At 41.8% G+C, this 25951-nt stretch overlaps 1 protein-coding gene across 1 annotated transcript; it reads right to left on the reverse strand.

The window, feature by feature from the left end:
- Positions 1-10561, reverse strand: LOC127318444 (histone-lysine N-methyltransferase ASHR3). The gene is made up of 11 exons (XM_051348925.2): positions 10059-10561; positions 5137-5262; positions 4756-4911; positions 4027-4053; positions 3523-3640; positions 3325-3424; positions 3034-3127; positions 2557-2635; positions 1356-1527; positions 1178-1258; positions 1-370 (listed from the first exon to the last, which is right to left on the reverse strand). Exons 1-11 carry the CDS (start codon positions 10449-10451, stop codon positions 301-303), a joined length of 1416 nt encoding a protein of 471 aa, XP_051204885.2. The 5' UTR covers positions 10452-10561; the 3' UTR covers positions 1-300.
- Positions 10562-25951: the final 15390 nt, after the last annotated feature.

The following is a 25951-nucleotide window of genomic DNA, read 5'->3' on the forward strand; positions in this document are numbered from 1 at the left end:
TGGTGCATTCAACATGTGTTGCATATTCACAAATTTACAAAGTAAAACCTGTACATTCGAAAAATAATGGCTAATTCAGTCCTAAATCAGAAGGAACAACGACAGCTAAGCAAACACTATGTACATGGTACATCCTACTGGAGAAAACGAATATCATTTACACTCGTTCTTCTGAAAGGCTGATGAAAGAGAGAAAGAAATGTACTTCTCAATAAATCTTCACACTTTGTTCCATTTCCTGTTATCTACCATTGCTTTCAGCCTACTGTTATGTACCTCTCCCTGGTCCATCTTTACCTATCACAGCTTCCCTCGGCAGTTTGCAGCTCCACAGAAACATTCTGTCTGTGGGCCGAAATGTTGTTCAAATCTACAAGATGGAGCAAAATGAAACTATGATAATATAGTGCATCGCAAAACATTGATCGCAAAGTAACAGGAGCATCTTTCCTATGGATTTTGAAGACTATTTTTCTAACTGATGCAGTATACGAAAGATTTTTTAGTGCTGCTAAAATATTTTACTTAGGTGTCATTGCAATTGTAGAAGATAGATTTAGAATTTATGTCAGTTAATTTGGCATCAATGATTTACGTTATAAGCTGAGCTCTGCCTGGTCACATTCTCCATTATGGTCTTAGCCATAAGCTATTGTCAGCAACCACTATGTTAAGAGATGCTAAAATACAGACAACTCAAAACCATAGTGTAACAATGATGACTGCAAGATACTTCTGGAACATGACAAACAGTGGTCGTGCCACATGCAAATTTCTGCTATGCTGTGTTTATATTGCATCATAATACAACAAGTTTGGAAGGTTTTGAGAGGGGTTGGTACACGGGGTTTTGGATCTAGCAGTGCACCACCAGTATCGACTTATCCAATCCAGGCAAACCTACTATTGTCGGTAATATTTTATTTTATTTTAATGAAGGGTTCACTTTTTATTGGCCAATGTGAAGCCAGGGAAATAAAGCATGTGCGCTGAATGATTACAGAGGGAGGGGGCACCAGAACATTAACATGTGTATACCTACACACATTAACATTGTTAACGATTTTATGGTGTTAGAAATGCATACAAATTTATACCAGAAGTCAAAGTGTATTGCATGAACGGTATATTCTGGCACTAAATGGGACAGAAGGCTGATTGAGTCTTTCTCATGTACCTGTAATTGTAGGTCAAGGGATCGCCCACTTGTATAGCCTGTAAAGCAAATACACCCAGCCTTGTCTTGCCATTAACTTGCCTGGCGATAAGAAACGAACACAAAGTCACTAAATCACCAAAATAATAGGTATGGTTCAGAGACCCGTATGCCAAGCTTCTGCAAACAAGACATTTACCAATTCTCCAACTGACAGTTAGGCGTGCAGCTGTGGTTAAAAAAGCGACAGTCATTTCCTCTGAATGTTGCATCTATTACAAAGTTTTTGCTGACTTTACACATGTAGAAATTTTCATCTCCTCGCTGTTTCATGTCCTCGAGCCTTTCTTGACATGTCACGCCATCTACAACTGGAATGGGGCATTAAACAATTTAAAAATATATGATTTAAAAAATAAATGAAGAGGATACTGATGTAAACACCAATCAAGATTCTTTTCATTATATATTTTGTAAAAAAACTACCTTTTGATTTCCAGAGGCAAGGAACTTGAGTTAACATCAATTTAGCAGATTAGAAAATCATTAGCAAAATAATAACAAGAATCATTCCTCCTGCACAAAATATAAGCATTTACTTGGATATGATTTTTTTTTGGAGCAACCGGCAGCCTTTTCATTAAGAAGAGGGAAAATGACCAGTTTATAAGGAAAACTGGACGAAAACCAATAATTGGATATGATACTCAAGAGATTTTTTTAATATGTTGCGTGGATCCAAAAGAAAAAGAAGGCGTGGATATAGAGAAGCTCTGGTGGGACACTGCAAAATGCAAAGGCATCGCTTCCTTGAGCACACTCACGGTCCAGATATCTTCAGGCTCACCCAGGAAGAACCGCAGCTTGAGACAGGGCCAGGGTGTGATGCCTTATCCTGGCTTTACTGAGTAGTGTGTGTATGTGTGTGTTTGGTATTCACAAAACAAATAAATGGAAGAACTTACACTTCCAGAATTTGCTTAAGAAGGTTTCCTCTATTAAATTATGTAGGCAAAAATATGTTTTACCTTTTTTCTAGTAATAAATAACTTTAAAAGGATAATGTTGAAAATAAGAAACGATATCAATAGAAATAATAGCGAAAATGGCACCACATGGCATGTGTGGTTAGCAACATAAAAATACAATGTCAAAAAGAATAGCGAAATGGCTAATGGGAAAAGTTAACGGGTATGGAAAGGAAACACCTATTGTTGACCTACTAATCAAAGAAATTTGTCATCAATAACAAATAATAAGTTTATCATCTAAGTTGTTTCAATCATTGTACAGCAACTTAAGATATAGCATATGTATAAGCAGCAGCAAGTGCATTGAAGTAAGGGTTTAAAAGAACTATATAAGATTATACAGCAAACCAAAGAACGAATCCCAAATACCTTCTCCAACAAATTCTTTCACAAAATCACCTTTCTCAATTGCTTCCAATGCTACAGCACCCCATCCACAAAGCTGAGTCTACAGAAGAATTCCATCAGGAAGTTATTTACCACACAAAATTTTCTTAATCACAGGTATATTAACAAAGTAAGTTATTACTTAAGCTAAATAAAAAATAAAACATAGATATCTAAGTTATCATGCGCTTTGGGGGCATGTTCGGGAAAAATATTAGGCATAAATATTCTTTTTGACGTGAACAGCAGGAGCACTGCTTTTATGCATTATAGAGAGGGAAAAACCCACAAGAGTAGGCATAAATATTCCAAGTTCAAAAACATCAATCCTGTAAGTTTGATATTTTAAGTGATGCAAGTTAAAAACCTTCAATTACTTTTTGTCTTTCTCAAAGAACAAACACAAGATCACTTAAAATGAAAAAGGAAGAACAGAAGAAGGACCACTGAAATCCCTACCTTAACAATCTCTACCCGTTTCTCTCTGCGAAATGGTCTGTTACAGCACATTTTTGAGCATTTGCAGGCCTGAGAGCAGCTAATGAACACAGACCTGCAGGAATTAATAACTTTCTGTCAACAAAACATTCATTTACATCTACTGAAGGAGTAGATGCATTTTATTTTATAGGATACAAATAGCCTAAATTCTAGGATACAACTACTACAGTAGAAATTGAAAAAAAAACTGTTCAATGGGAGCATAATAATCTGGAAGAGATGCACAGAAGAAATGAAATTGGCTCCTACCTGCATGAGCATCTTATTTGACAGGTCAAAGGAGGGTCACAACCAGTGCATTTAGCTTCAAAGACATCACCGTCACATTTCTTCTTGACAAAATAAACATCTTAGCTCATTAAGGAAATTATGGATTCCGAGGTTGAAAGATAAAAATATAAAAGGAAAACTGGTCAACTAATTTCAATTCCGGCACACAAAGGATACTGTGCTTCAAATGTACATATGGAGGTGGAGTTGTCAGACTTTCCATCTCCTCTTTCTTAATAGGGTCGATATTGAACTCTTGGTCAGCATACGGGAGAGGTAATCGCCGGAAGGTTTCCTGTAAATGAATATATTCTCAACAAGAATACAGATCAAACAACTGTAAACTAAAAAGAACCATTGAACTGCAGAACTAACAAGAATTACATGATTTTTTGTTTTCCTTCAGTTCGTTTCCACAAAATAGATCATTCCAGACAAATACAAGGCATAGATGGAATATCCACAATAAAGAAAGTAGAAGTGTAAGAGTCTAACAGATTGACCGTGCCTAAGTTCAATTAATCACATTTTACGAAGGTAATACGTCAGAGAATCAAAATTGGTGAATTTCAGTGTGTTCAACATTTCAGAAATCAAATGTATATGGGAACACCATAACTCAACATATAACACGCTATATCTTTTTGCCGAAAAATAAAATAAAAGGGAACTGTTAACCACCTTAATGTCATTTGCAGGACCTGCACCCTGGTAGAAGAACATTTCACGTAATCAGCAAAATTAACAAGAAAGAAAGAACCTAAGTTTACAGCAATAAATAAATCAAATAAAATGCATTCAAATGTAATAAAATGTTAAATATTCTAGAAATATTAATCATTTAAGACTAGTCAACAGAGAGAATATTTTGGCATTCATATTCAAGGTATTTAAAACTGGAGAATGTCCTTCTGAAAACCAACTTATTAGATGAGGCCCTCCTTTGTTCTCAATACATTAACAGTTAAAAAACCTTAAGCAGAGACCAAAATCATCTAGCTCATGTTTCATAATAATATCTTCAAATTTGATGCTATGATATATGAACATATGCTTGATATGGTAAAAAGATTATCAGTACGTGAGCATATAATAAGCTTATAGCTCGACAAAACCTGCCTTATGAATTATATTTCCTCAGCCAATATTGAACTATCATATCAACCTAGTATTATATCAATAACCTGTACATAAAAGTTATACATCTACGCTTACCATGTTTTTAGTCGTACCTCTGAGTGGTTATCTAGATGCAAACTGTAGGCACTGAAGGTACATATTATCTAGGAGTAACTGTCCTGATACCGGTTAAAAACCAACAATATCCACTCTGCTATGTTGTTGTAGGCAAATTATATAAGAAACTAACAGACAAGCACCAAATAGGGTAGATGAAGCAACAGCATCAACCTCACTCGTTGATGGCCAAATACTCCAACTTATCATTGTATTCGAAGGATCAACAGACTCAGTTATTCTGTTTTCATGCAGCGAACATTGTGCACATGCAGGCATTACATGTTTTCGACGCTGCAAAGTTGTTCTCCTTTTGCAGTAAAAACATATCTGCACAGTTAACAAAAATATTAGGGGATGCATCAACATAATTACTGAGAACTAACACATACTTCAATGTAATTAAAAATATAATATCAATTTAAATTGGATACAGAGATAGGCAATTTTACATTAGTACCAACAAACATATATGTAGTATATCATTATTTGCAATCTAGGAAAAATGAAAAAAAAAAAAAGGTTTAGATCTATGGCTTGGTTTCAACAACTTACATGGCGAGGACAGATTCCATCACTTTTTCCAAAGCAAACCTTATGCAAGGTTACTTCACAGTGATGAACTGAACATTGCATCCTTTCATCAGGCATGACACTCTTCGAGCAAATTAGGCACTCAACCTAAATCCAAAGGATTTCAAAAATTCTTTGTTTCAGTAAATCAGTAGAAAATCACACTAGCTTATGCACTTCGTTGAAAAGCAGGCTAGTAACATCCGGAGTACACATCCATGTACTACTGTGTCAATGCAATCACTTGATATCAGTATCCTATTTGTGGAAGCTTTGAAGTGCATCAGAAATTCAGAATACTATAGTAAGTTTACTTGGCATCCATCCATCGCTTCTTGACCAAGCTTTCACCTATTCTTGTGATAACTAACAAGAGTCTGAGTACATTTCCACGCTGTATATTCCATGCCCTGATCTCCTTGATGCCTCCTATTACAAGATTTGGATAGTCCAGCAGCCAGAGCTACAGATAATGACTAAAAGCAATGGCATGACACTTCTGTTTAACAGAACACTAAATATTATGGCCATCTTCTGCCAGTTCTATCAGAGCTGGTGACCATGTACGCATCATTTGTTTATGCAGGTTCCCAAATCAACATTTGTCCAAAGAACATTTCGGGAATGTATACATAAGAGTTTTCATGGGAGGCATCCATATTCCGTAAAAATATCAGCCTCTTCAAATAGTTCTGTTTCTTCAGGTAGTCTACAGATCAACACTCCGTGGGCACTTAGGTGTTGTCATTGAGTTCAAGATTGGAGTCCCATCTCCTACCTCAACTACAAAGAGGCATATGGTTCCCTGTGCGCTCTACCTTCTTTTTCTTGCACTAGAGCTAAATAAACTCTTCCATATGTGCTCTGCAGATATAACTTCATTTGCCACTATCTGTCCACTCCATATGTTTTATGTTCTATAGAACTCCATATGTTATTATTTCCAGCTTTCCAGTTTTGCAGAGCTCTGATTTTCCGAGTTTTACCTTTTGGGTTGTAAGTCCACAGCGCCACCGCGACACATTATTCTAATACAAAATGACGCACTCAGGCGCTCGTTCGAGGAAAATAACTTGACTTATCCTTTTGCATCATGTTTCCAAAGCATTCCATGATCTTTATCCATGAGCAACTCTTGGAAAACAGAGTCTGCCATCAGAACAACCGTCCTATAAAAAATGAAGTTTTTCCACTCACATTTTCTAATGTGATGATATCCCTAAATCGTCCACTGATTTGCACATCTTTGTTACAGTGCTTGTTTTCTCTCCAAATTTATGTGTGATACCCAAATCCATCTAGTGTATCCATTTCTTCTCAATTTGGAGCTTATGAAGATAAAATGATAATAAAGACCGTACTGAAGTTCAATGTTCTTTGTTCCAAACACCTTTTTTTTATATCTTTTTCTGCCTGTATCATGAGTTCGGTGCAACAAGAGTACAAGATAATCACCCCCATTTATCAGTTCATACTGTTTCTACAAAAACTGATAATTTGGTTGTCAAATCCCTGCACGACACAAGTCGGTAATTGATGCATATCTACAGTTACCACACTCAGTGTTGCAAACAATACTTCCCAGATGTGTTTTATTGGCTGGTCTGTATACAAAGAGATATGAAAAGTGTTAATAAGTTGAATATGTGCATTTAAAATGATGGTAATTTTTTTTTTTAGATATGCACAAATGCGTTTAGATCCGGTAGGTTTCCGAAAGATTTTAGTAACCTAGTATTTTCATCTATTTTCTGATGGACAAAATACTATTTGTTGTTCTAATAAAACATTCAATGCAGCACTGCTAACAACCTAAGGTCAACAAGATTTATACTTATGTTAAAAAAAAATTATACTTTGTGCAATAGTAAATGCAAGCTACATATTGTGGCTATGTAACAGAGTTTGTTGCAGGACCTAATCCGGCCCCTCTAAGTGTAGTTCAAATTTCTGGAGGTTGGATTGGTGTCTCAAGAGGAGAACGTTATCTTAACAGCCCCTTATATGGAGGAGGAAGTTAATAAAGCGGTCTTCCAAATGGAACATAATAAAGCACCGGGTCCTGATGGTTTCCCTGCTGAATTTTATCAGATTTTTTGGGAAACCATTAAGGGGGATCTTCTAGAAATGTTCCGTGATTTACACGATGGACAACTAGAATTATTCCGTCTAAATTTTGGTGAGGTTATCTTGTTACCCAAAGTTAAAGAGGCAGAACGGATTCAACAATATAGACCCATTTGCCTCTTAAATGTGAGTTTCAAGATATTCACGAAAGTGGCCACCATTAGACTGAATTCTGTGGCTGATCATGTGGTAAGGCCTTCGCAAACCGCTTTCATGCAAGGACGCAATATCTTAGATGGGGTTGTGATTCTACATGAGGCGGTTCACGAATTGCATACCAAAAAGATGAATGGGGTAATATTAAAACTAGATTTTGAGAAAGCTTATGATAAAGTGAACTGGTCTTTTCTTCATCAGACACTCCGGATGAAAGGTTTTTCACCGGAATGGAGAGCGTTGATCAATAATTTTGTGTATGGAGGAAGTGTTGCGATTCGGGTCAATGATGACACGGGACGTTTCTTCCAGACACGAAAAGGTTTACGCCAAGGCGATCCTCTATCACCACTTTTATTTAATATAGTGGCAGATATGCTCGCTATTCTGATTGAACGTGCTAAAACGGATGGCCAAATTGATGGAGTGATTCCACATCTTGTTGATGGTGGTTTATCAATCCTTCAATATGCCGATGATACAATTTTATTTATGGAGCATGATCTTGATAAAGCTCGAAATCTTAAGCTAATTTTGGCTGCTTTTGAGCAATTATCGGGACTCAAAATAAACTTCCATAAATCTGAATTGTTCTGTTTTGGCGATGCTCAGGACTCAATCGCCGAATATTCCGAGCTGTTTGGTTGTGGGCATGGACAGTTTCCTATCAACTATCTGGGTATCCCGATTCATTATCGGAGATTGACGATGGCTGAATGGAAACTAGTCGAAGAAAGACTTCAAAAGAGACTTAGTAGTTGGAAAGGTAAATTACTATCCCTTGGAGGAAGATTGGTTCTCATTAATTCAGTACTCACCAATATGGTGTTGTATATGATTTCCTTCTTCATTCTACCAAAAGGTGTCTTACACAAGCTCGATTATTATAGATCGAGATTCTTTTGGCAAGGGGATAGTGAAAAAAAGAAATATCGACTGGTCAAGTGGTCTGTTGTATGCCGACCTAAAGATATGGGTGGGTTAGGAGTTCATGATCTTGAGGTCAAGAACTCAGCCTTATTGGGAAAGTGGCTATTTAAGCTACTTACCGAGGATGGCATATGGCAGACCATGCTTAGAAGAAAGTACATAGGTCAAAAGGCGTTATCCCAGATCCTTTGGAAACCGGGAGATTCGCATTTTTGGGCTGGCCTAATGGCAACGAAGAAATTCTTCTTCAGATATGGTACTTTCATTATTAAGGATGGATCGCAGATACGGTTCTGGGAGGACACATGGCTAGGGAATAGGCCTCTCTCAGAACAATATCCAGCGTTATTTAGCATTGTCCGTCGCAAAAGTGATACCATTGCTTCTGTAATGGCAACCTCACCTCCGAATGTGACGTTTAGACGAGATTTACTTGGTCCGAGACTTATTGCATGGAATGCCCTGCTGTTGCGTTTGGCATCCGTTCAGTTGTCGGTAGGGCAAGATGAATTTCGATGGAACTTACAGTCCAACGGAAAGTTCTCTGTAAGTTCTTTGTACAATGCCATTCTCCAACCAGTCATACCAGTTGATAAGAACAAGAAAATTTGGAAGATGAAAATACCGCTTAAAATTAAGATTTTTTGCTGGTATTTACGTCGAGGAGTAATCCTAACCAAAGATAATCTTGTGAAACGGAATTGGCATGGGAATACGCAGTGCGTTTTTTGTCAACAAAAAGAGACGATTAAGCACTTGTTCTTCCAATGCCGCTTTGCCAGATCCATATGGTCATGCATCCAAATAGCTTCTGATCTGTATCCCCCGACTAGTGTGGCCAATATCTTTGGTAATTGGCTTCATGGTATCGATCACAGATTTAGAACGTTCATTAGGGTGGGAGCGTTTGCCTTGATATGGTCGCTATGGCTGTGTAGAAATGACAAAGTTTTTAATGATAAAGTTTGTTCTCTCCTGCAGGTTATCTACAGATGCACAGCTACTCTCCGTTCATGGTCTGCTCTACAGAAGGTGGAGAACCGAGACCTGTTTATGGAGGTCTGTACACGGTTGGAGGATACGGCGAGGGATACTTTTTCCCAACATGGGTGGCAGCATAATCTACGGATTGGCCCTCCACTTTCCTCCTAGGCGTTTTTACATTCACTCTGCTTGTTATGTAATTCGCCTCATTTTTATTCCCATCTCTTTTGAGACTCGTTGAACGGCTGTGTGCATCTTAGTTATGCAGAGGTCGGGTGTAATTGCTTCTGAGTAATAAAGCGCCCATTATCTAAAAAAAAAGTTCCATTCATGTCTTGGGAAGATCACATCAACCAAGACTCGTTCCTACACACCAAGCGCAACTCGTATTTACTCCACGAGAGAACACAGAAACATCCTCCTGACACTCGCACACGTAATCGGACTCGCAAAGTCGATGACAGAAGAATTATCTGGTTCCCCCACACCACAACACGACAGTTGAGTCTCCCGTAACGAAATCAAACCCACAATGTAGCAATGAGCTGGAACTATCAGAGTGCCGGAGACCAAATTCAGCCGAACGACGATGCAGGAAGCCCATAAATATGAGGAACCGAGAGTTATAAAAATCGAAGAGCTAGGAAACCATTTTGGCAACTGCCGTTGCAGGCCGGTGGGCGGTGGCGGGACGCGTGCGTACGTACCTTCCTTGGCGCGCCTTTCTGGAGGAAAGGGAGTACGCAGTCCTCCTCCGGGGCACCTGCCGCGGCCTTCGCTTTCCCCCACTCCTCCGCGCACTCATGCACCGTCCGCCGCCGAGGCGCCGCGGGGGCCTCGCGCCGGACCCGCGAGGACGAGGGCGACGCCGAGGGGAGGCCGCGGACGCGGGGGCGAAGGCGGATGGGTACCACGATGCGGGGCTCCTTTCCTCCCGGAGAATCGGCCGGGGCCGGGCTTGACGGTGACGGTGACGGCGACGGCGAAGGGGGCCGATGATCAGCGCCGCGCGGTGGGCCGTGGCGGGCGGAGCGGCGGGCCGGCGCCGAGGATCGGGAGGGGGTGGCGCGTGCGGGCGCGGGCGCGGGAGGGCCCGCCATTGGTGGGGCAGCGGCGGTCGACGGGGCCTGGGTTAGGGTTTGGTGGCGAGGCGAGGCGCGGCGCGGGGTTGGAGTGATTTGGGAGGTTGCGAGGAGCGGAGTTGGGGAGAGGCAGAGGGGCCAAAGGCGGGAAGAAGGAAGAAGGAAGAAGAGGAAGTGTGGGTGCGGTTTTGGGCAGTTATACTGGCGCAGTGTGGCTAGCGGTTAGGTCGGACCGGGCCGTGGAACAGAACCGCAGCCTGTTCATATTTGTGGTAGCCCGGAACACCTCTACAGCTTGGTTTGGTCTTAGCGAGAATTAGCGGGGATAATTTCAGCAAATGTTTCAAATCTTCATTTATTTTGAAGGCATGTTTGATGCTAAAGTATTAAGTAAGTCTAATCCGTGTGCTCTCACTTTTTTCTCAAATTTAAGTTTACTTTTTCTAATCCTCAATACTCCATCTATACATAGTGGATTGGGGATGGAGTTTTGTGAGGATTAGATGACGTTAGGAATTCACCAAATACTTTAAAATATTATCCCCGCTAATCCCTAAAAACACTTTAGTAGTACCAAATAAGCCCTAAGGCGGAGGACTCCATAGGGCGCAGTAAGGCGGCCGCCCGAGCTCACATATGTGCTATGCCTCTATTTTCGATAAGGAGTATATATTAATATCAAGAAGATACCAATTACATCCAGCCTCTGCAACAACGCAATACTCTAATAGCATTACGGATGCACACAGCCAAAAAATAAAGAAGAAATACATAAAAGAAAAGTCCCGCTACGGTATTCCAGCCCTAGCAACAATGGTACATCCTCCACCAAGACAACACCTGAACTCTAGGCTCTCCAAAAGCAACGCCTCCAAGAAGGTAACAGTGCACAAACACTATCGTCGCCCGATCAGAAGACCTTAGGTTTTCACCCTGAAGATAGTCTCCGCTTTCAAAGCAATGCCTTTAACAAGATCATTGCCAGGCACAACCAGTTAAGGCCAGACCTTGGATTTTCATCCTGAAAGGTAAGACTCTGGATTTCACCTGTATTGCCGCCCCCTCTTGCATACCACTGTTACGAAACCCAGAATACCAAGCAAGCCCCTCAATAGCGCTAAAAAAGTTGGAACCTCCATAGCAAGTCCTCCAATCCGGCCCTCATGGTATTCTCCGCCTCAATCTTCGCCATGGAGCATGTTTCCATATAGCAAGAAAGAGCGGAGCTTCACGATGCTCCCTCCGAAAACCAATCGGCCGGAATAAAAGCATGGGTGCATCGGACCGAATACAACCGACCAACGAACTCCAGGCAAAAAAAGCGATGTTACATCCGCCGGCGGAGCTTTCTGGAACACACCACTCCGGCCAGATCAGGAGGGACTGACTTCAGGAAGGTCTCCATCTTCGCACAAGAAGCCCTAGGACGACCACCTTTATTCATGCCAGGCCAGCAGCCCCGACGCCACTAACTGGCTGCGGAGAAGACGACCAAGCACTTGATCCGGCACGGCTGCGGGGAAGACGCGAGTAGCCAGCAGTCCTGCAAGGGAACAGCTGCAGCAACGCACAAACCACCGCCATGTTGCAGACTCCATTCCGGGCATGCACAGCCGCAGCCCACATGACCCAGATCGGGCCCAGATCGGCCGAGATCATGCATCGCCGGTGGGCAGCACCGCCGCAGCCCGTCGCGGAGCCGCCCCACGCTGCATCGCCAACGACCGCGCCATCCCAGGCCGCCTGCCTTCGCCGCCATGGCCTGCCACCCGCCGCAGTCCTCCACCTCGCCCTCTCCCCGCGCGAAGAGGAGGCAAAAGAGGGCCGCCCTCCTGCCCTGCGCCTTCGGCGGCCGGGCACCGCCACCCCCGCCGGCGGCGGCAGCGGCAAGGGGAGCACGATATCTTGGCTGTTTGGTGGAAGGGAGGGGCGCCCTCCGGAACCGCCCGCGCGAGCGGTCCGGGAGGGGTGCTCCAAGTGTCTGTGCTATGCCTCTATGTCTTGGTTGCACGCTAGTTAGAGCTTTGCATGGCGTGGGCAACATACCCATGAAGGCATAATCGTTAAGTCGGCTTGCATCGCATAGGGTACGCGTCTAATCCATCATTGTTCTTGAAAAATCGTGTGACGTATAAGGATTAAACTTATATATGTACCGAGTATAGTCCAATCTTCATTTTATTGTTGAATCTTCTGTATTCATGTTACAAAAATTATACCAAATTGGTCTTACATCCTTACATGGGGGAGGGGGCAATTGCCCCCCCCCCCCCCCACCCCCCCAATAAAACGATGAAATATGTATTTTACTTCACCATGCCTACATTTTTAACGGCACTTCCTCTAAGATCATTAGAGTGCAATATTGCTAAGACAGTAAATCACCCTCTTGACAGATCGCGAGCAGTTCACCCTCTTGACAGTCACCTTGTGGTCTATTTGGACAACTAGGAGAAAGGCTATCACAAAGATACATTTCAAAGCCCTTTATCTATTCATGGGTTTATTACTTCTTTCTTGCGAGAGCTAAAAGCGTTGAAACAACCTGACATGCTAACTATTGGCCAACGAAATGTTGCATTGTCACAGAAGAAATGGAAACCTCTTCCATCCATGATTGCAAAAGTAAACGTCGACGCAGCTATCTCAAAGACTGAAAATCAGGGTGCTGCTGCGTTATTATGTCAAGATAATACTGGTCAGTACCCAGGGTCTTCCATACCTGTATTTAATGGCATCACTGCGCTAGCTTGTAGTGAAGCTCTAGCGCTAGCTAGCTGATGACCTACTATTATCAAGGATTTTGTAGCATCCGATTGAAAGCAAGTGGTATTGGATATTGCTGAAGGAAGTATGGGAAGGTATGTGTATCATTGTCTTCGAAAGTAGAGCTTCGAATTTCGAAGCACACGACCTAGCGAAGAGTCTTTACTATTAAATGTGAGTTGGTCGTTTGACACTCAACGCATTTTGGTGGTCGTCATTGAAAAGATTCTGGCCATCCAATCTATTCTCCCTACTCCGCTTCGTCCGATCAAGGCAGAAGTTAATTATGGTATATAAATCAGTCACAATATCTCAATCACATATCACGTATATCAAAATATGGTAACATCTCCAGACTTGGTTCTCCTTGACGTACATCAAATTAGGCAATCACATATCACGACATCAAATTAGGCAATCACATATCACGTTAGGCAATCACATATCACGTACATCAAATTAGGCAATCACATATCACATACATCAAAGTAGGAAAGTCGCCATGTTGCCGCGAATCAAATCAATCACGATACACTCCAGGAAGACACCTTCCTTCATTGCACGATCCTCATCCTTGTACCAACCGTCTAATCATTTACCGAAGCAAAAAAAAAACATGAACTGTGTCTCCGCTTTTTCTCGCCGCCGTTCCAGGTATGTCTTCGTTGGAGCACACTTCCCATCACTCTCCTTTTTCTCGCCGCCGTTCCAGGTAGAGCATGATCTGCTAGCCATTCGTCTAGGAAGAACATGAAACAATGAGAAACTGAAAATGTGCGGCTAGGTGTTATGTACGGCTATGCTGGTTTTCCTTTCTAGCTCACATCTTACTGTACACATTATGGCGATAACTTTTCCTTTCTAGCTTCATCCTCCTTGTTCTGTTTGCTCCCTTGAGCTTTTCCTTCCTATGAAAGTTCAGCAACATAAGTAGCTCACATCTTACTGTACACATTATGGCGATAACTTTTTCTTTCTAGCTTTATAAAATTTAGAGCATAAGTTTGAAGAGACAAAGTTAACCTGCAAGGATCTGGCCATCGCCAGAGACCACGGCCACCAAAGTGCTCACCCCTGGCTCACCATTCTGAAAGTATGTGCGAAAGAAGCAATACAAATAAAACAATGCATTAAGGTTTACGTAATCTCGATAGTCAAAATGTGCAGTACAAAGTCAAAAAATTGAGGTTATTTTTCTACAGTACACAATATTTTCCAAAATCTTGAAATACCCATACATGAAAAAGGATGTAGCATGTAATCCTAAAACACGTAGAAAAAGAAGAAACTAAAATCTCTGAGCACCTCCCTGAAAGTTTGTTGCTGCCGAGACATCAGTTTTGGACTCCTCAACTTCATATGCAGGTCATGCCAAAAATAGCTGTGCAAATATGGCTTCCGGGTATGCGCAAAAGTTATGATGCAAATCCAGAAGCACAGAATCAATTCTCAATCTAAAATCTCTTTGGAAAGAAACATATCATTTGGTATTTTCAATTTTCATTAGCTATTTATTTTCCCAAACTTGACAGCCTGGAGTGTATTCTATCTGAATAACCGCATGCTATCTGAATTCTTCACATAGGCCTTATGATGTGTATTTCTAAGTAGCACCAAATAAAGAGGTACTGCAGTCAATATTCAAGCATTTTCACTGTGGAGTGAAGTTGATTATTTGTTTCCAGTACCTCTTAACATTCACACATGAATGATGTTCTATTGCCTATCCAAAGCGTCAAAAAAGTTGACAAAAGAGATACCCGATTTTCAAATGGAACATATTGCTCCTAGAAAGTATAACCAGCAAAGCTCAATAGATATTTCTGATTTAGCTTAGAACTCACCTTGGTCCTCTATGTGAGAATGCTTTTGAGGTTGATACGTACTTGAGTTCTGGAATAATCCAACTATCCAATATTTTATTTTGATCGAAGTGTCTCTTAGAAATGTTTACTGACCTCACTACAGCCGAGATGTTTTGATCCAAAGAAGTAGTAAACCACATCAGCAACAAGTGTAGATGGATATAACAGTCATTATCAGGGAGGGATGATTGATTCTCTGATAGTAGCACATCTCGTTGAGGCTAATAATCATGATAGTTCTGCTTGTTATCAGTAGCTCGCAAAGATGGATATTGACAGTCGTATCCTTTGTCCCCTTTGTCCGCTGTGACCAGTCTTTATAGAAGGCTTTCCCTAAGCCTGTGGCATGCCCATTTTCACAATATTGGTCATTTACAGCTGACCTGGTATCCCAGACCAGCCGTGCTGATAACCTGATGATGTTTGCGGAGGTACCAATGGTGCATCAACGACCATATTTTTCTTCAAGGAAAAACTACATCAGACAAAACAGAACATGAACATCACACAAAATCATATATTCTTTTACACTCTCATTTGCTTTTGATGTAACCAATTTAGTAGAATACCCATCAGTAGCCTAGTAGGTGCTAATCTTTACAATTTCTTTGTTTTGCTTTCCTACCAGATGAAAGATCAAGAAAATGCATCTGAATCTACGTCGGGGGATCGTACCCCATTTAGGGACCTAACAAACACAGATCATGGTGAAATTAGTCAACAGACAAAGAGCAAGAGCTGGTATGCTCGATTGTCTGATGAGAAGAAAGAAGAATACCTACGTAAACAGAGGATAGCCCGGCAAAAATAGGCTGCAAAACAGCTTCCATATCAAGGTATGCTCAATTTCTTATGAGACAAAACAAAGATCAATGTCATGTCCACACCTGCCAAGTTAACACTATCCTTCATAAACAGGAGATCGGACCCCATTTAATGACCTAACCAACAAAGCTACTGATGAAAACCGGGAGCAAGGTAGCAATATGATACGTCTCCAACTTATCTATAATTTCTTATGTTCCATGCTAGTTTTATGACAATACCTATATGTTTTATTCATACTTTATATCATTTTTATGCATTTTCCGGTACTAACCTATTAACAAGATGCCGAAGCGCCAGTTCCTGTTTTCTGCTGTTTTTGGTTTCAGAAATCCTACACAGGAAATATTCTCGGAATTGGACGAAACAAAAGCCCACGGTCTTATTTTCCATGGAGTCTTCCGGAACACCGAAGAGGAGACGAAGAGGGGCCACGAGGCGGCCACACCATAGGGGGCGCAGCCCCACCCTGGCCGCGCCGCCATATGGGGTGGGCCCCTCGGGACTCCCCCGACGCTGCCCCTTCGCCTATATAATCCTTCGTCTCCGAAAACCCTAGGACAATCGGTCTTCCTCCACGAAAAGTTACGTAGCCGCCGCCATCGCGAAGCCAAGTTCGGGGGACAGAATCTCTGTTCCGGCACGCCGCCGGGACGGGGAATTGTGATACGTCTCAAACGTATCTATAATTTCTTATGTTCCATGCTAGTTTTATGACAATACTCACATGTTCTATATACACTTTATATCGTTTTTATGCATTTTCCGGAACTAACCTATTAACAAGATGCCGAAGTGCCAGTTCCTGTTTTCTGCTATTTTTGGTTTCAGAAATTCTACACAGGAAATATTCTCGGAATTGGACCCCACGAAGACGGAAGTCAATATTTTGCCGAGACGGACCCGGAGAGCCAGAGAAGAGCCGGAGGGGCGCCAAGGGGGCCCCATACCATACCTGGGCGCGAGCCCCTCCCTGGCCGCGCCACCAGGTGGGGAGGCCACCCCCTGACTCCTCCGAGGCTGCCCTTTCGCCTATATATTCTGTCTGTCGCGAAAACCCTAAGACAACCGACGATATTCCACGACGAGTTCCGTAGCCGCCGCCATCGCGAAGACAAGTTTTGGGGGACAGAAGTCTCTGTTCCGGCACGCCGCCGGGACGGGGAATTGCCCCCGGAGTCATCTCCATCGACACCACCGCCATCTTCATCGCCATTGCTGTCTCCCATGATGAGGAGGGAGTAGTTCTCCCCCGAGGCTAAGGGCTCTACCGGTAGCTATGTGGTTCATCTCTCTCTCCCATGGTGTGATCTTTATGTGATCATGAGCTTTGTATCACTATTAATCTATGTGCTACTCTAGTGATGTTATTAAAGTAGTCTATTCCTCCTCCATAATGTAAAGTTGACAGTGTGTGCATCATGTAGTACTTGGCGTAGGTTATGATTGTAATCTCTTGTAGATTATGAAGTTAACTATTACTATGATAGTATTGATGTGATCTATTCCCCCCTTCATAGCTATTGGTGATAGTGTGTATGCTATGTTATTACTCGGTCTAAATTGCAACGTTCTATTATGCACTCCAGAGGTTACTTTAATATGAACTCCGGACGTTGTGGAGCTTGTTTACTCCGGCTTGAGGTGTGCTTTTGTAGCTCTACACAATTAATGGTGTTTGTTATCCAACAAGAGAGTGTTTGAGAGTAGCATTTATTTATTCAGTTATGTGATCATTGTTGAGAGTGTCCACTAGTGAAAGTATGATCCCTAGGCCTTGTTTCTAAGCATTGAAACACCGTTTCCAACAAGTTCTGCTACATGTTCGCTTGCTGCATTTTTATTTCAGATTGCAATTACTACTTATAATCATCCATATTACTTGTATTTCACTATCTCTTCGCCGAACTAGTGCACATATACATCTGACAAGTGTATTAGGTGTGTTGGGGACACAAGAGACTTCTTGTATCTTAATTGCAGGGTTGCTTGAGAGGGATATCTTTGACCTCTACCTCTCTGAGTTCGATAAACTTTGGGTGATTCACTTAAGGGAAACTTGCTGTTGTTCTATAAAGCTCTACTCTTGGAGGCCCAACACTATCTACAGTAATAGAAGCGTGCGTAGACATCAAGCTATTTCTGGCGCCGTTGCCGGGGAGGTAAGGTAAAAGGTATTCACATCCTCCGACTACTAAGCTATTTCCTAGCACTGTTGCCGGTATGTGAGTGCTTGTAACATCCCAAGTTTCAACAATAATAAACAAGAGAGATAATTTCCCCAAACCCAAAATTTGCAACTAACAAAAACTTTTTCTATACATATAGTGCCACATATAGATATATGCATTTGAGTGATAATTCTTTTGTGCAATTACCATGATGAGTGTTAGTATGGTTAAACATTGCCTTGTGAATCCTAAGCAAGATCACTAAACCCTAAATTGAGGGGAATTAGAGAAAATGGGAAAAACCCATTTCCCACTCACATACACCTTATGCAAAATTTCAAATCCTCAACCAAGGCCAAGATTGCTTGCTCCCTTGCTTCTAAAATACTTCAATGTGATAAACTAACACAATTGCACCCTTGAACCAAGAATCAAATGCAAAGAAATCAAAAATCTCACATACATATGATAATGGTCACTTGACCCAAAAATATTTTCTTCACCTCTTTCCCCCCCTGGTTTTCTCATTTCTTGAACTAAACTTGGTCAACCAAAGCCATGTCATCCAAGACCATGTCAAGGTGAGCAACTTTGATGTTGACCACCATGGCTAGAGTTGACTAGGTTGACCAGAATAAAGGTGACAAGAGGGGATGCTGAAATAAAGAGAAGATTATGTCACTTTTGACATTTTGCAAAACAACTCCAAATTGAGTGCCACCACCACCAATACTTCACATTTATTATATAAATGAGATTCACCAAAAAGAATTTCAAAATTCAAAGGAAAAGTTCATGCGGCCATTATGTCGAACAGGTGGCAGGCATCATTTCCAAATTGAGACACACCCTTTTACACACTGGTTTCTTCCCTAAACCCCTTTAATTCTTGATCATCACACTCTCTTACAACCCCTGCTTCACCCTAGTGCATGCTCTGGTCGATTAAAGTGAGAGGAGAGGGGAAAGAAACCCTAGACTAAGGCACACCGTGGCCATGCCGGCCACCTTTGGCATCTCCACCTCCAGCCCTCATCTCAACTCTTGCCCTTGTCCTGGAGCATCTACACTGCACAAGGACACGAATGGTACAAGCCCCTGCAACGCCACGGCTCTACTTTGGCCAGAACGCGCGTGGCCAAACCGCGCCAGGGCGTGCCAGTCGACGCGGTGAGCGCGCCCTGGACACGCCGGTCCGTCGAGCGCTCGAGCAGCCTACTCCTCGCCCTGCATCCCTACCGCGACGTTGAGTAGCTACTCCCCGCCCTCTACACGCTAGACACAAGCCCAGGCCTGCCCCTGCACCGTCGCCGTCGTCCTCGGCCAAATGATGCCGCGCGCCCCGTGACAAACCCTGCAAGCTCCCGAGCCATCCCGTCGCCTTTTCTCTGCGCCAGCTAGCCGTTGAGCATCGCCAGGACGACGCCTACAAGATGCCGTCCTCGCCTTGCCCCTTCGATCGACGGAGAGGCCACGCCGTCGACGCTCCTCCACAGCACACCCGGCCACCTCGCTCCCTCTATAAATAGCGACGATCAGCACCTCATCTCTTCACACAATCCACTCCCCTCACCTCACTGAGTCTCCTCCACCCATCAATTTCACCAGACCTCGCCGGAGCTGCTCGAATCGCGAGCTCAAGACTGCCGGAGCCCGCGGAAGCTCTTCGTCGATTGGAGCCTCCCCGAGCGCCGCTGCTGCACCAGGCCGTTCCTCGTCGACAACCACTTCTCCGCGCCTACTGCCTGAGACCTGCACCGGCCTGGTACGCCCTCCGACCCCCTAGGCTCGCCGCCAGGGAGCCCGCTGCTCGTCGGAGAAGACGACGTTCACACGCCGTCGGATCCTAGTCTAATCCTACGGCCTAACGCGCGCGTACCGCTTCGGCGTTTAAAGAGGCGCCGACAGGTGGCCCCCACCTTGTCAGCGCGGCCCGAGCGCACCAGATGCGTGTTGGGCTGCGAAGTGGGTTTTTATTTCGTTTCGGCCCAGTAACTCTTCCCGCCTAAGCCCAGGAATTCAAATCCAGTTTATTCTTTATTCAAATTTTGCTCTGCTGAATGTTTAGTAAAATTTGAATAGTTTGAATTCTGCCAAACCAAATCTAGCAAACCTTATACCGTTGGAAAGCCCATGAATTTATCTATCCAATGCCACTGGCCCCATCCCCATTTTCATTGTAGATTTAATTTGACAAAAAAAACAAGACAGGGACTTTTGCACATTCAAACTTTATTTAAAATTCAACCAGAATAGTTTTTGAAGTAACTCCAATTCTAATAAATCACAAATGATGTCCTCTAATTGATTATGCAATAACATAGCCCTGTTGTTTGTATGATTATGGACTAGATCAAATAAAATGGCTATGTAGTCATTTCTAGAGCATTTTTTAAAGTGGAATTCGAACTCAACCCTAATATGAGAGTTACCTCTCATTTAAATTTTGATCCTAAGTACTAATAACCAGGGGGAATGACTTAGGTTAATGAACCCTTGAGAATTACTACTTAGAGATTTTAATTCATTTAAATGTTAAGTTTTAGAACTATGTGAAGTGTAGCACTTCAATCAAATTGAACTCACATATAATAGATATGAAATGTTGACTTTGGGTCAACCTATATTTCATACCTTATTATTATATGGAGAGATTAAATCTTAATAAGAGGAAATGAAAAGAAATGATTTCTTTTAAAGACCTACCCACCAAATTTAAGAAATAGGAATAATGAGAGGAAATTATTTCTCTTTCAATTAAAGACAAATCAAATAATCCACCATGCCATGTTTGATTGATGATAGGACTAGTGTGTGAACTATTTTGAGTGCCTCTAGTTAGTATGTGAGCTTGGTTTAGTATTTATACCTCGTATTCGTATATAGACGCTAGTAACGAGGAATACCAAGAGGAGGAGGGCTACTCTCAGGAAGAAGAAGAGAACTTCGATAACTACCCAGCTCAATGCAAGCTAACCCTTGCTGAAAACAAGTGCTTAGCTCTACAAGAGCAAAGGCATCTTCACACTTTACTTTTATGTATTACCTATCCCATGTTTTTACTTACATTTGCTTTTGCTTATTTATTTCAAAGTACTTTTTGATTTATGATTCACTTGTCGGGAATAGAACAAGAGCATCAAAGTTAGCCTAAGCAAATAAAGCTAGATAGCACCCCCTCATGACTAGTTGCTATTGCTAAGAATTAAAATTGACTACTCTAGATGGGAACATTTGTGAAATGAACGGAGGTGAAAGATTTTGAAGGTGAATATGACCTTGAGGAGATGGTGATTTTTGATAAAATAGATGATTGAGTTTGAATGCGATACCCTTCCAATTATACGAGTACCCCCACAATACCTGATTATGGGTAGGGCTTAACTAGAAACTTGTGTATTTTAGTATGGGTTCCCTCTAAACAAACATCATAGGGGTTACGCTGAGGCTGCCTCCGTTAAGTGTGGACTGATGTTGAAACGAGGTGAATGTACGGCCCAAGCCCTGTGCAGTTCCCGGGTTAACCGCGGTTTCCACCGGGAGGCCAAGCTCATGGGGAGAGGTGCTCATACTAGCATAGATAAGTGAAAGGTTTCGATTGATGATCCGCGTACTGTGTTACGATGATTCGGGGTTATCCTCGACGGATGAAATCAAAAGTTGTGGCACAAGAGTACAACCTCTGCAGAGTGTTAAACCTATTCGAATAGCCGTGTCCACGGTTACGGACGATTGGAAAGGCCATACTACCTCCGTTATCATTAAAATGTTTTGAGTCTAGAAATGAATGGTGGTTTGAAAGGTGACATTTTGGTGAACCATAATAAGTTGTGGGAATGACACTAATGTTCCCACTTGAGTTAGTCTAGCACATGATATAGGCTTTTACCAAAGATTTATGAAACTAAAACTTGGCTTTATGCAAATAAACCTAGAGCTTAGTATCCCCTTACACTTATTGAGTTATTTATCTTAGAGTTAGTTTGCGAGTACTTTAAAAGTACTCATGGCTTTGCCCTGGCTATTCCAACGCCAGACTATGAAGGAGAGCACCAGTATCAGGATGACGGACAACAGGACGTCTACGATAACTAGGATCGTCTTCTAACGTCAAGCGTTGCCTGTGGAATAGATCGTCCACTACTACTTCGCTTCCGCTACTATTTGTGATGTTGAACAATATATTCGTGTAATATTGGATCATGTGATCTATGGTTGTAAGACAATATGTGTTGTAATAAATGATGACTCTATGCTACTTACTATTATGTCTCGCAAAAACATTATTCCTGGGATTGCGATGTACGGCATAATAGGCATCTGGACTTAAAAATCCGGGTGTTGACAGTGCTCGAAGCTATTTCCTTTAGATCCTGCAATTGCATCTTTTTGTTTCTTGTTTTTTTTTTTCACTAGTTAGGCTTAATGGAAAACAACAAAAAAATTAGAGATCTTTATGAAATTTATATTGAATTAGGACATGATACTTTTGAAGAGAAAATTAAAACACCTATGAAAGTTTGTCTGCATAATAGTGGTAGTAATGTTATTAGTATAAATTCTTTGGACACCATTATTTTTAATGCTATGGAAAAACCCAAGCTTGGGGAAGCTAGTTTATCTAAAAATCCTTTTTGCTCCTCAGCTTTGGAAGAAGAATTTTTCCTTGATAATGCTTTGCCTCCAATATGTGGTAATTCGAATGATGCTTGTGATATTCCAAATCCACCTGTTGAAAGTATTCCATATAAAATACCTATGAAAATTATTGAACGTGTTGTGGATAACCACTATGAAGGGGATGGAACTGTCCATCATGGAGATCATTTACTGTTTTTACATGAATTATGCGGGTTATTCAAGTGTGTAGGTATTTCTATGGATGAAGTTAGGAAGAAACTATTCTCTATGTGATGACCCACAAGTATAGGGGGTGTATCGTAGTACTTTCGATAAATAAGAGTGTCGAACCCAACGAGGAGCAGAAGGTGTTGACAAGCAGTTTCGATGAAGGATTCACTGTAAATGCTCACAGAGAAGTATTCAGGGGGTTTTGATATAGCAGATAAATAAAGTACAAGTAAGTAAAATGCGAGAGTAATAATTGCAGCGAGTGGCCCAATCCTTTTTAGCACAAAGGACAAGCCGGTTTGTTTACTTATAATGACCAAACGTTCTTGAGGACACACGGGAATTTAGTCTAGTGCTTTCGCTTCATATAGTTGATTAATCTTCATTGTTTTGATAAGTGTTGTGTGGGTGAACCTATGCTAATGCACCACCCTTCCTAGGACTAATACATACTTGTGATTATACCCCTTGCAAGCATCCACAAATACAAGAAAGTAATTAAGATAAATCTAACCACAGCCTTAAACTCTGAGATCCTGCTATCCCTCCTGCATCGATATACCAACGGGGGTTCAGGTTGCTGTCACTCCGGCAACCCCACAATTAGCAAACGAATACAAGATGTATTCCCCTAGGCCCATAAAGGTGAAGTATCATGTAGTCGACGTTCACATGACACCACTAGAAGAATAACACCACAACTTAAATATCGTAACACTGAATATTACCCAACATAATTCACTACTAACATTTAGACTTCACCCATGTCCTTAAGAACTAAACGAACTACTCACGAGACATCATATGGAACATGATCAGAGGTGATATGATGATGAATAACAATCTGAACATAAACCTTGGTTCAATGGTTTCACTCAATAGCATCAATAACAAAGAGTAATCAATACCGGGAGAGTTTCCCCTATCAAACAATCAAGATTCAACCCTAGATGTTACAGCGGTGATGAGGTGCAGCGGTGGAGATGATGGTGACGGTGGTGGAGATGATGGTGATGATGATCCCAATGAAGTCTAGATCGATGGCGGTGACGATGGCATCGATTTCCCCCTCCGGGAGGGAATTTCCCCTGCGGATTTCAGCCTGCCGGAGAGCTCTTTTCTCTCTAGTGTTTTCCGCCCCGCAGAGGCGGCTGTGACTCTTCGCGATTATTCCCTGGAGCTTAGGTTTTTGGGGCGAAGAAGTACGTGAAGGAGAGGCGGCAGAAGGGGGCTGTGGGAACCCTCCCCACAAGGCGGCGCGGCCAGGCCAGGGCCCGCACCGGCCTATGGGGGGCCCATGGTGGCCCTACTCGGCTCCTCCTTTTGGCTGGCTTCATCTTCGGGAAAAATAAGATCTTCGGTGTAATTTCCGTCAATTGTTGATCTTCAGAAATATTGCATTCCGACGGTGCTTTTTCCAGCAGAATCCTGACTCCGGTGAATGATTCTCCAATAATCATGAAACATGCAAAATAGGTGAAATAACATAAGTGTCATCTCTAAATATGAAATATATCAATGAATAAAAGTAAATTATGATATAAAATAGTGATGCAAAATGGACGTATCAACTCCCCCCAAGCTTAGACTTCGCTTGTCCCCAAGCGAAACTGAACTCAGTAAATAAGACCACATGTTTATGGAGTGAAGAGTCGATAAATAAAATACGGACAAGAAGCATCATATTAATTCACACAAGACATTCTAGTGAGCAACTTCCTCATATAATTCAACTTGAAACAAGTAAAAGGAAATCACAAATAAAGGTACATAGGAAATCATAATTGGTGATGGCAAACTTCGTTCTTGGTCAAAGAACAGTTAACAGATTGTACTTATCTATCGAGCAGCGCTCTTATATTAAAGCTTATAGCAAAACTTGCATACTCAATCATAATAATCTCCTCATAATCATTGATAACCTTCAAAGCTATATTCATTCAGATAAAACTTGTACTAAACAAGGAAGAGTAACAGACATGATTAAGTAGATCACAATATAATGGTTTGATCACAACAACTCAATTGCTTGCTTAAGATAGAGGGAAATAGGTTTACTGACTCGACATAAAGTAAAAGATAGGCCCTTCGCAGAGGGAAGCAGGGATTAAATCATGTGCTAGAACTTTTTCAGTTTCGAAATCATATAGAGAGCATAAAAGTAAAGTTTGAGAGGTGTTTGTTGTTGTCAACGAATGGTAGTGGGTACTCTAACTCCCTTGCCAAACAGACTTCCAAAGAGAGGCTCCCATGAAGGACGTTATCTCTACCAGCAAGGTAGATCATCCCTCTTCTCTTTTGTTTACACATGTACTTTAGTTTATTTAAGGGCGACACTCCTTCCAACCTTTGCTTTCTCAAGCCATGGCTAACCGAATCCTCGGGTGCCTTCCAACATTTCACATACCATGGAGGAGTGTCTATTGCAAAATTAAGTTGCTTACTGATGAATCAGGGCAAAACATGTGAAGAGAATTATTAATGAAAGTTAATTAATTGGGGCTAGGAACGCCGTTGCCAGCTCCTTTTGCAAAATTATAGGATAAGTGGATGAAGCCACTAGTCCATTGGTGAAAATCTGCCCAACAAGATTGAAAGATAAAACACCACATACTTCCTCATGAGCTATAAAACATTGACACAAATAAGAGGTAATAACTTTTGAATTGTTTAAAGGTAGCACATGAAGTATTCACTTGGAATGGCAGAGAAATACCACATAGTAGGTAGTTATGGTGGACACTGATGGCAAAGGTTTGGTTTAAGGGTTTGTATGCACGAGAAGTATTCCCTCTCAGTACAGGTCTTTGGCTAGCAAGGTTGATTAGCAAGCATAAGAATTGAGGGAAACAAACAAATATACATGTGATAGAAACAATCATGCATCTTCCTTGTAAGCACACACAATTTTAATTTCAGAATAATAAGATAAGAGCTAACAAGAAAGAAAGATAATGAAATAACATATCTACATGTATTTCCTCTTTTCTATTTAAACTTAAAGTGTTGTTGCTATTGACCAATGCTAAGTTTGCCAAAA

Source organism: Lolium perenne, chromosome 7, assembly GCF_019359855.2.
Source record: "Lolium perenne isolate Kyuss_39 chromosome 7, Kyuss_2.0, whole genome shotgun sequence".
NCBI lineage: Eukaryota > Viridiplantae > Streptophyta > Magnoliopsida > Poales > Poaceae > Lolium > Lolium perenne.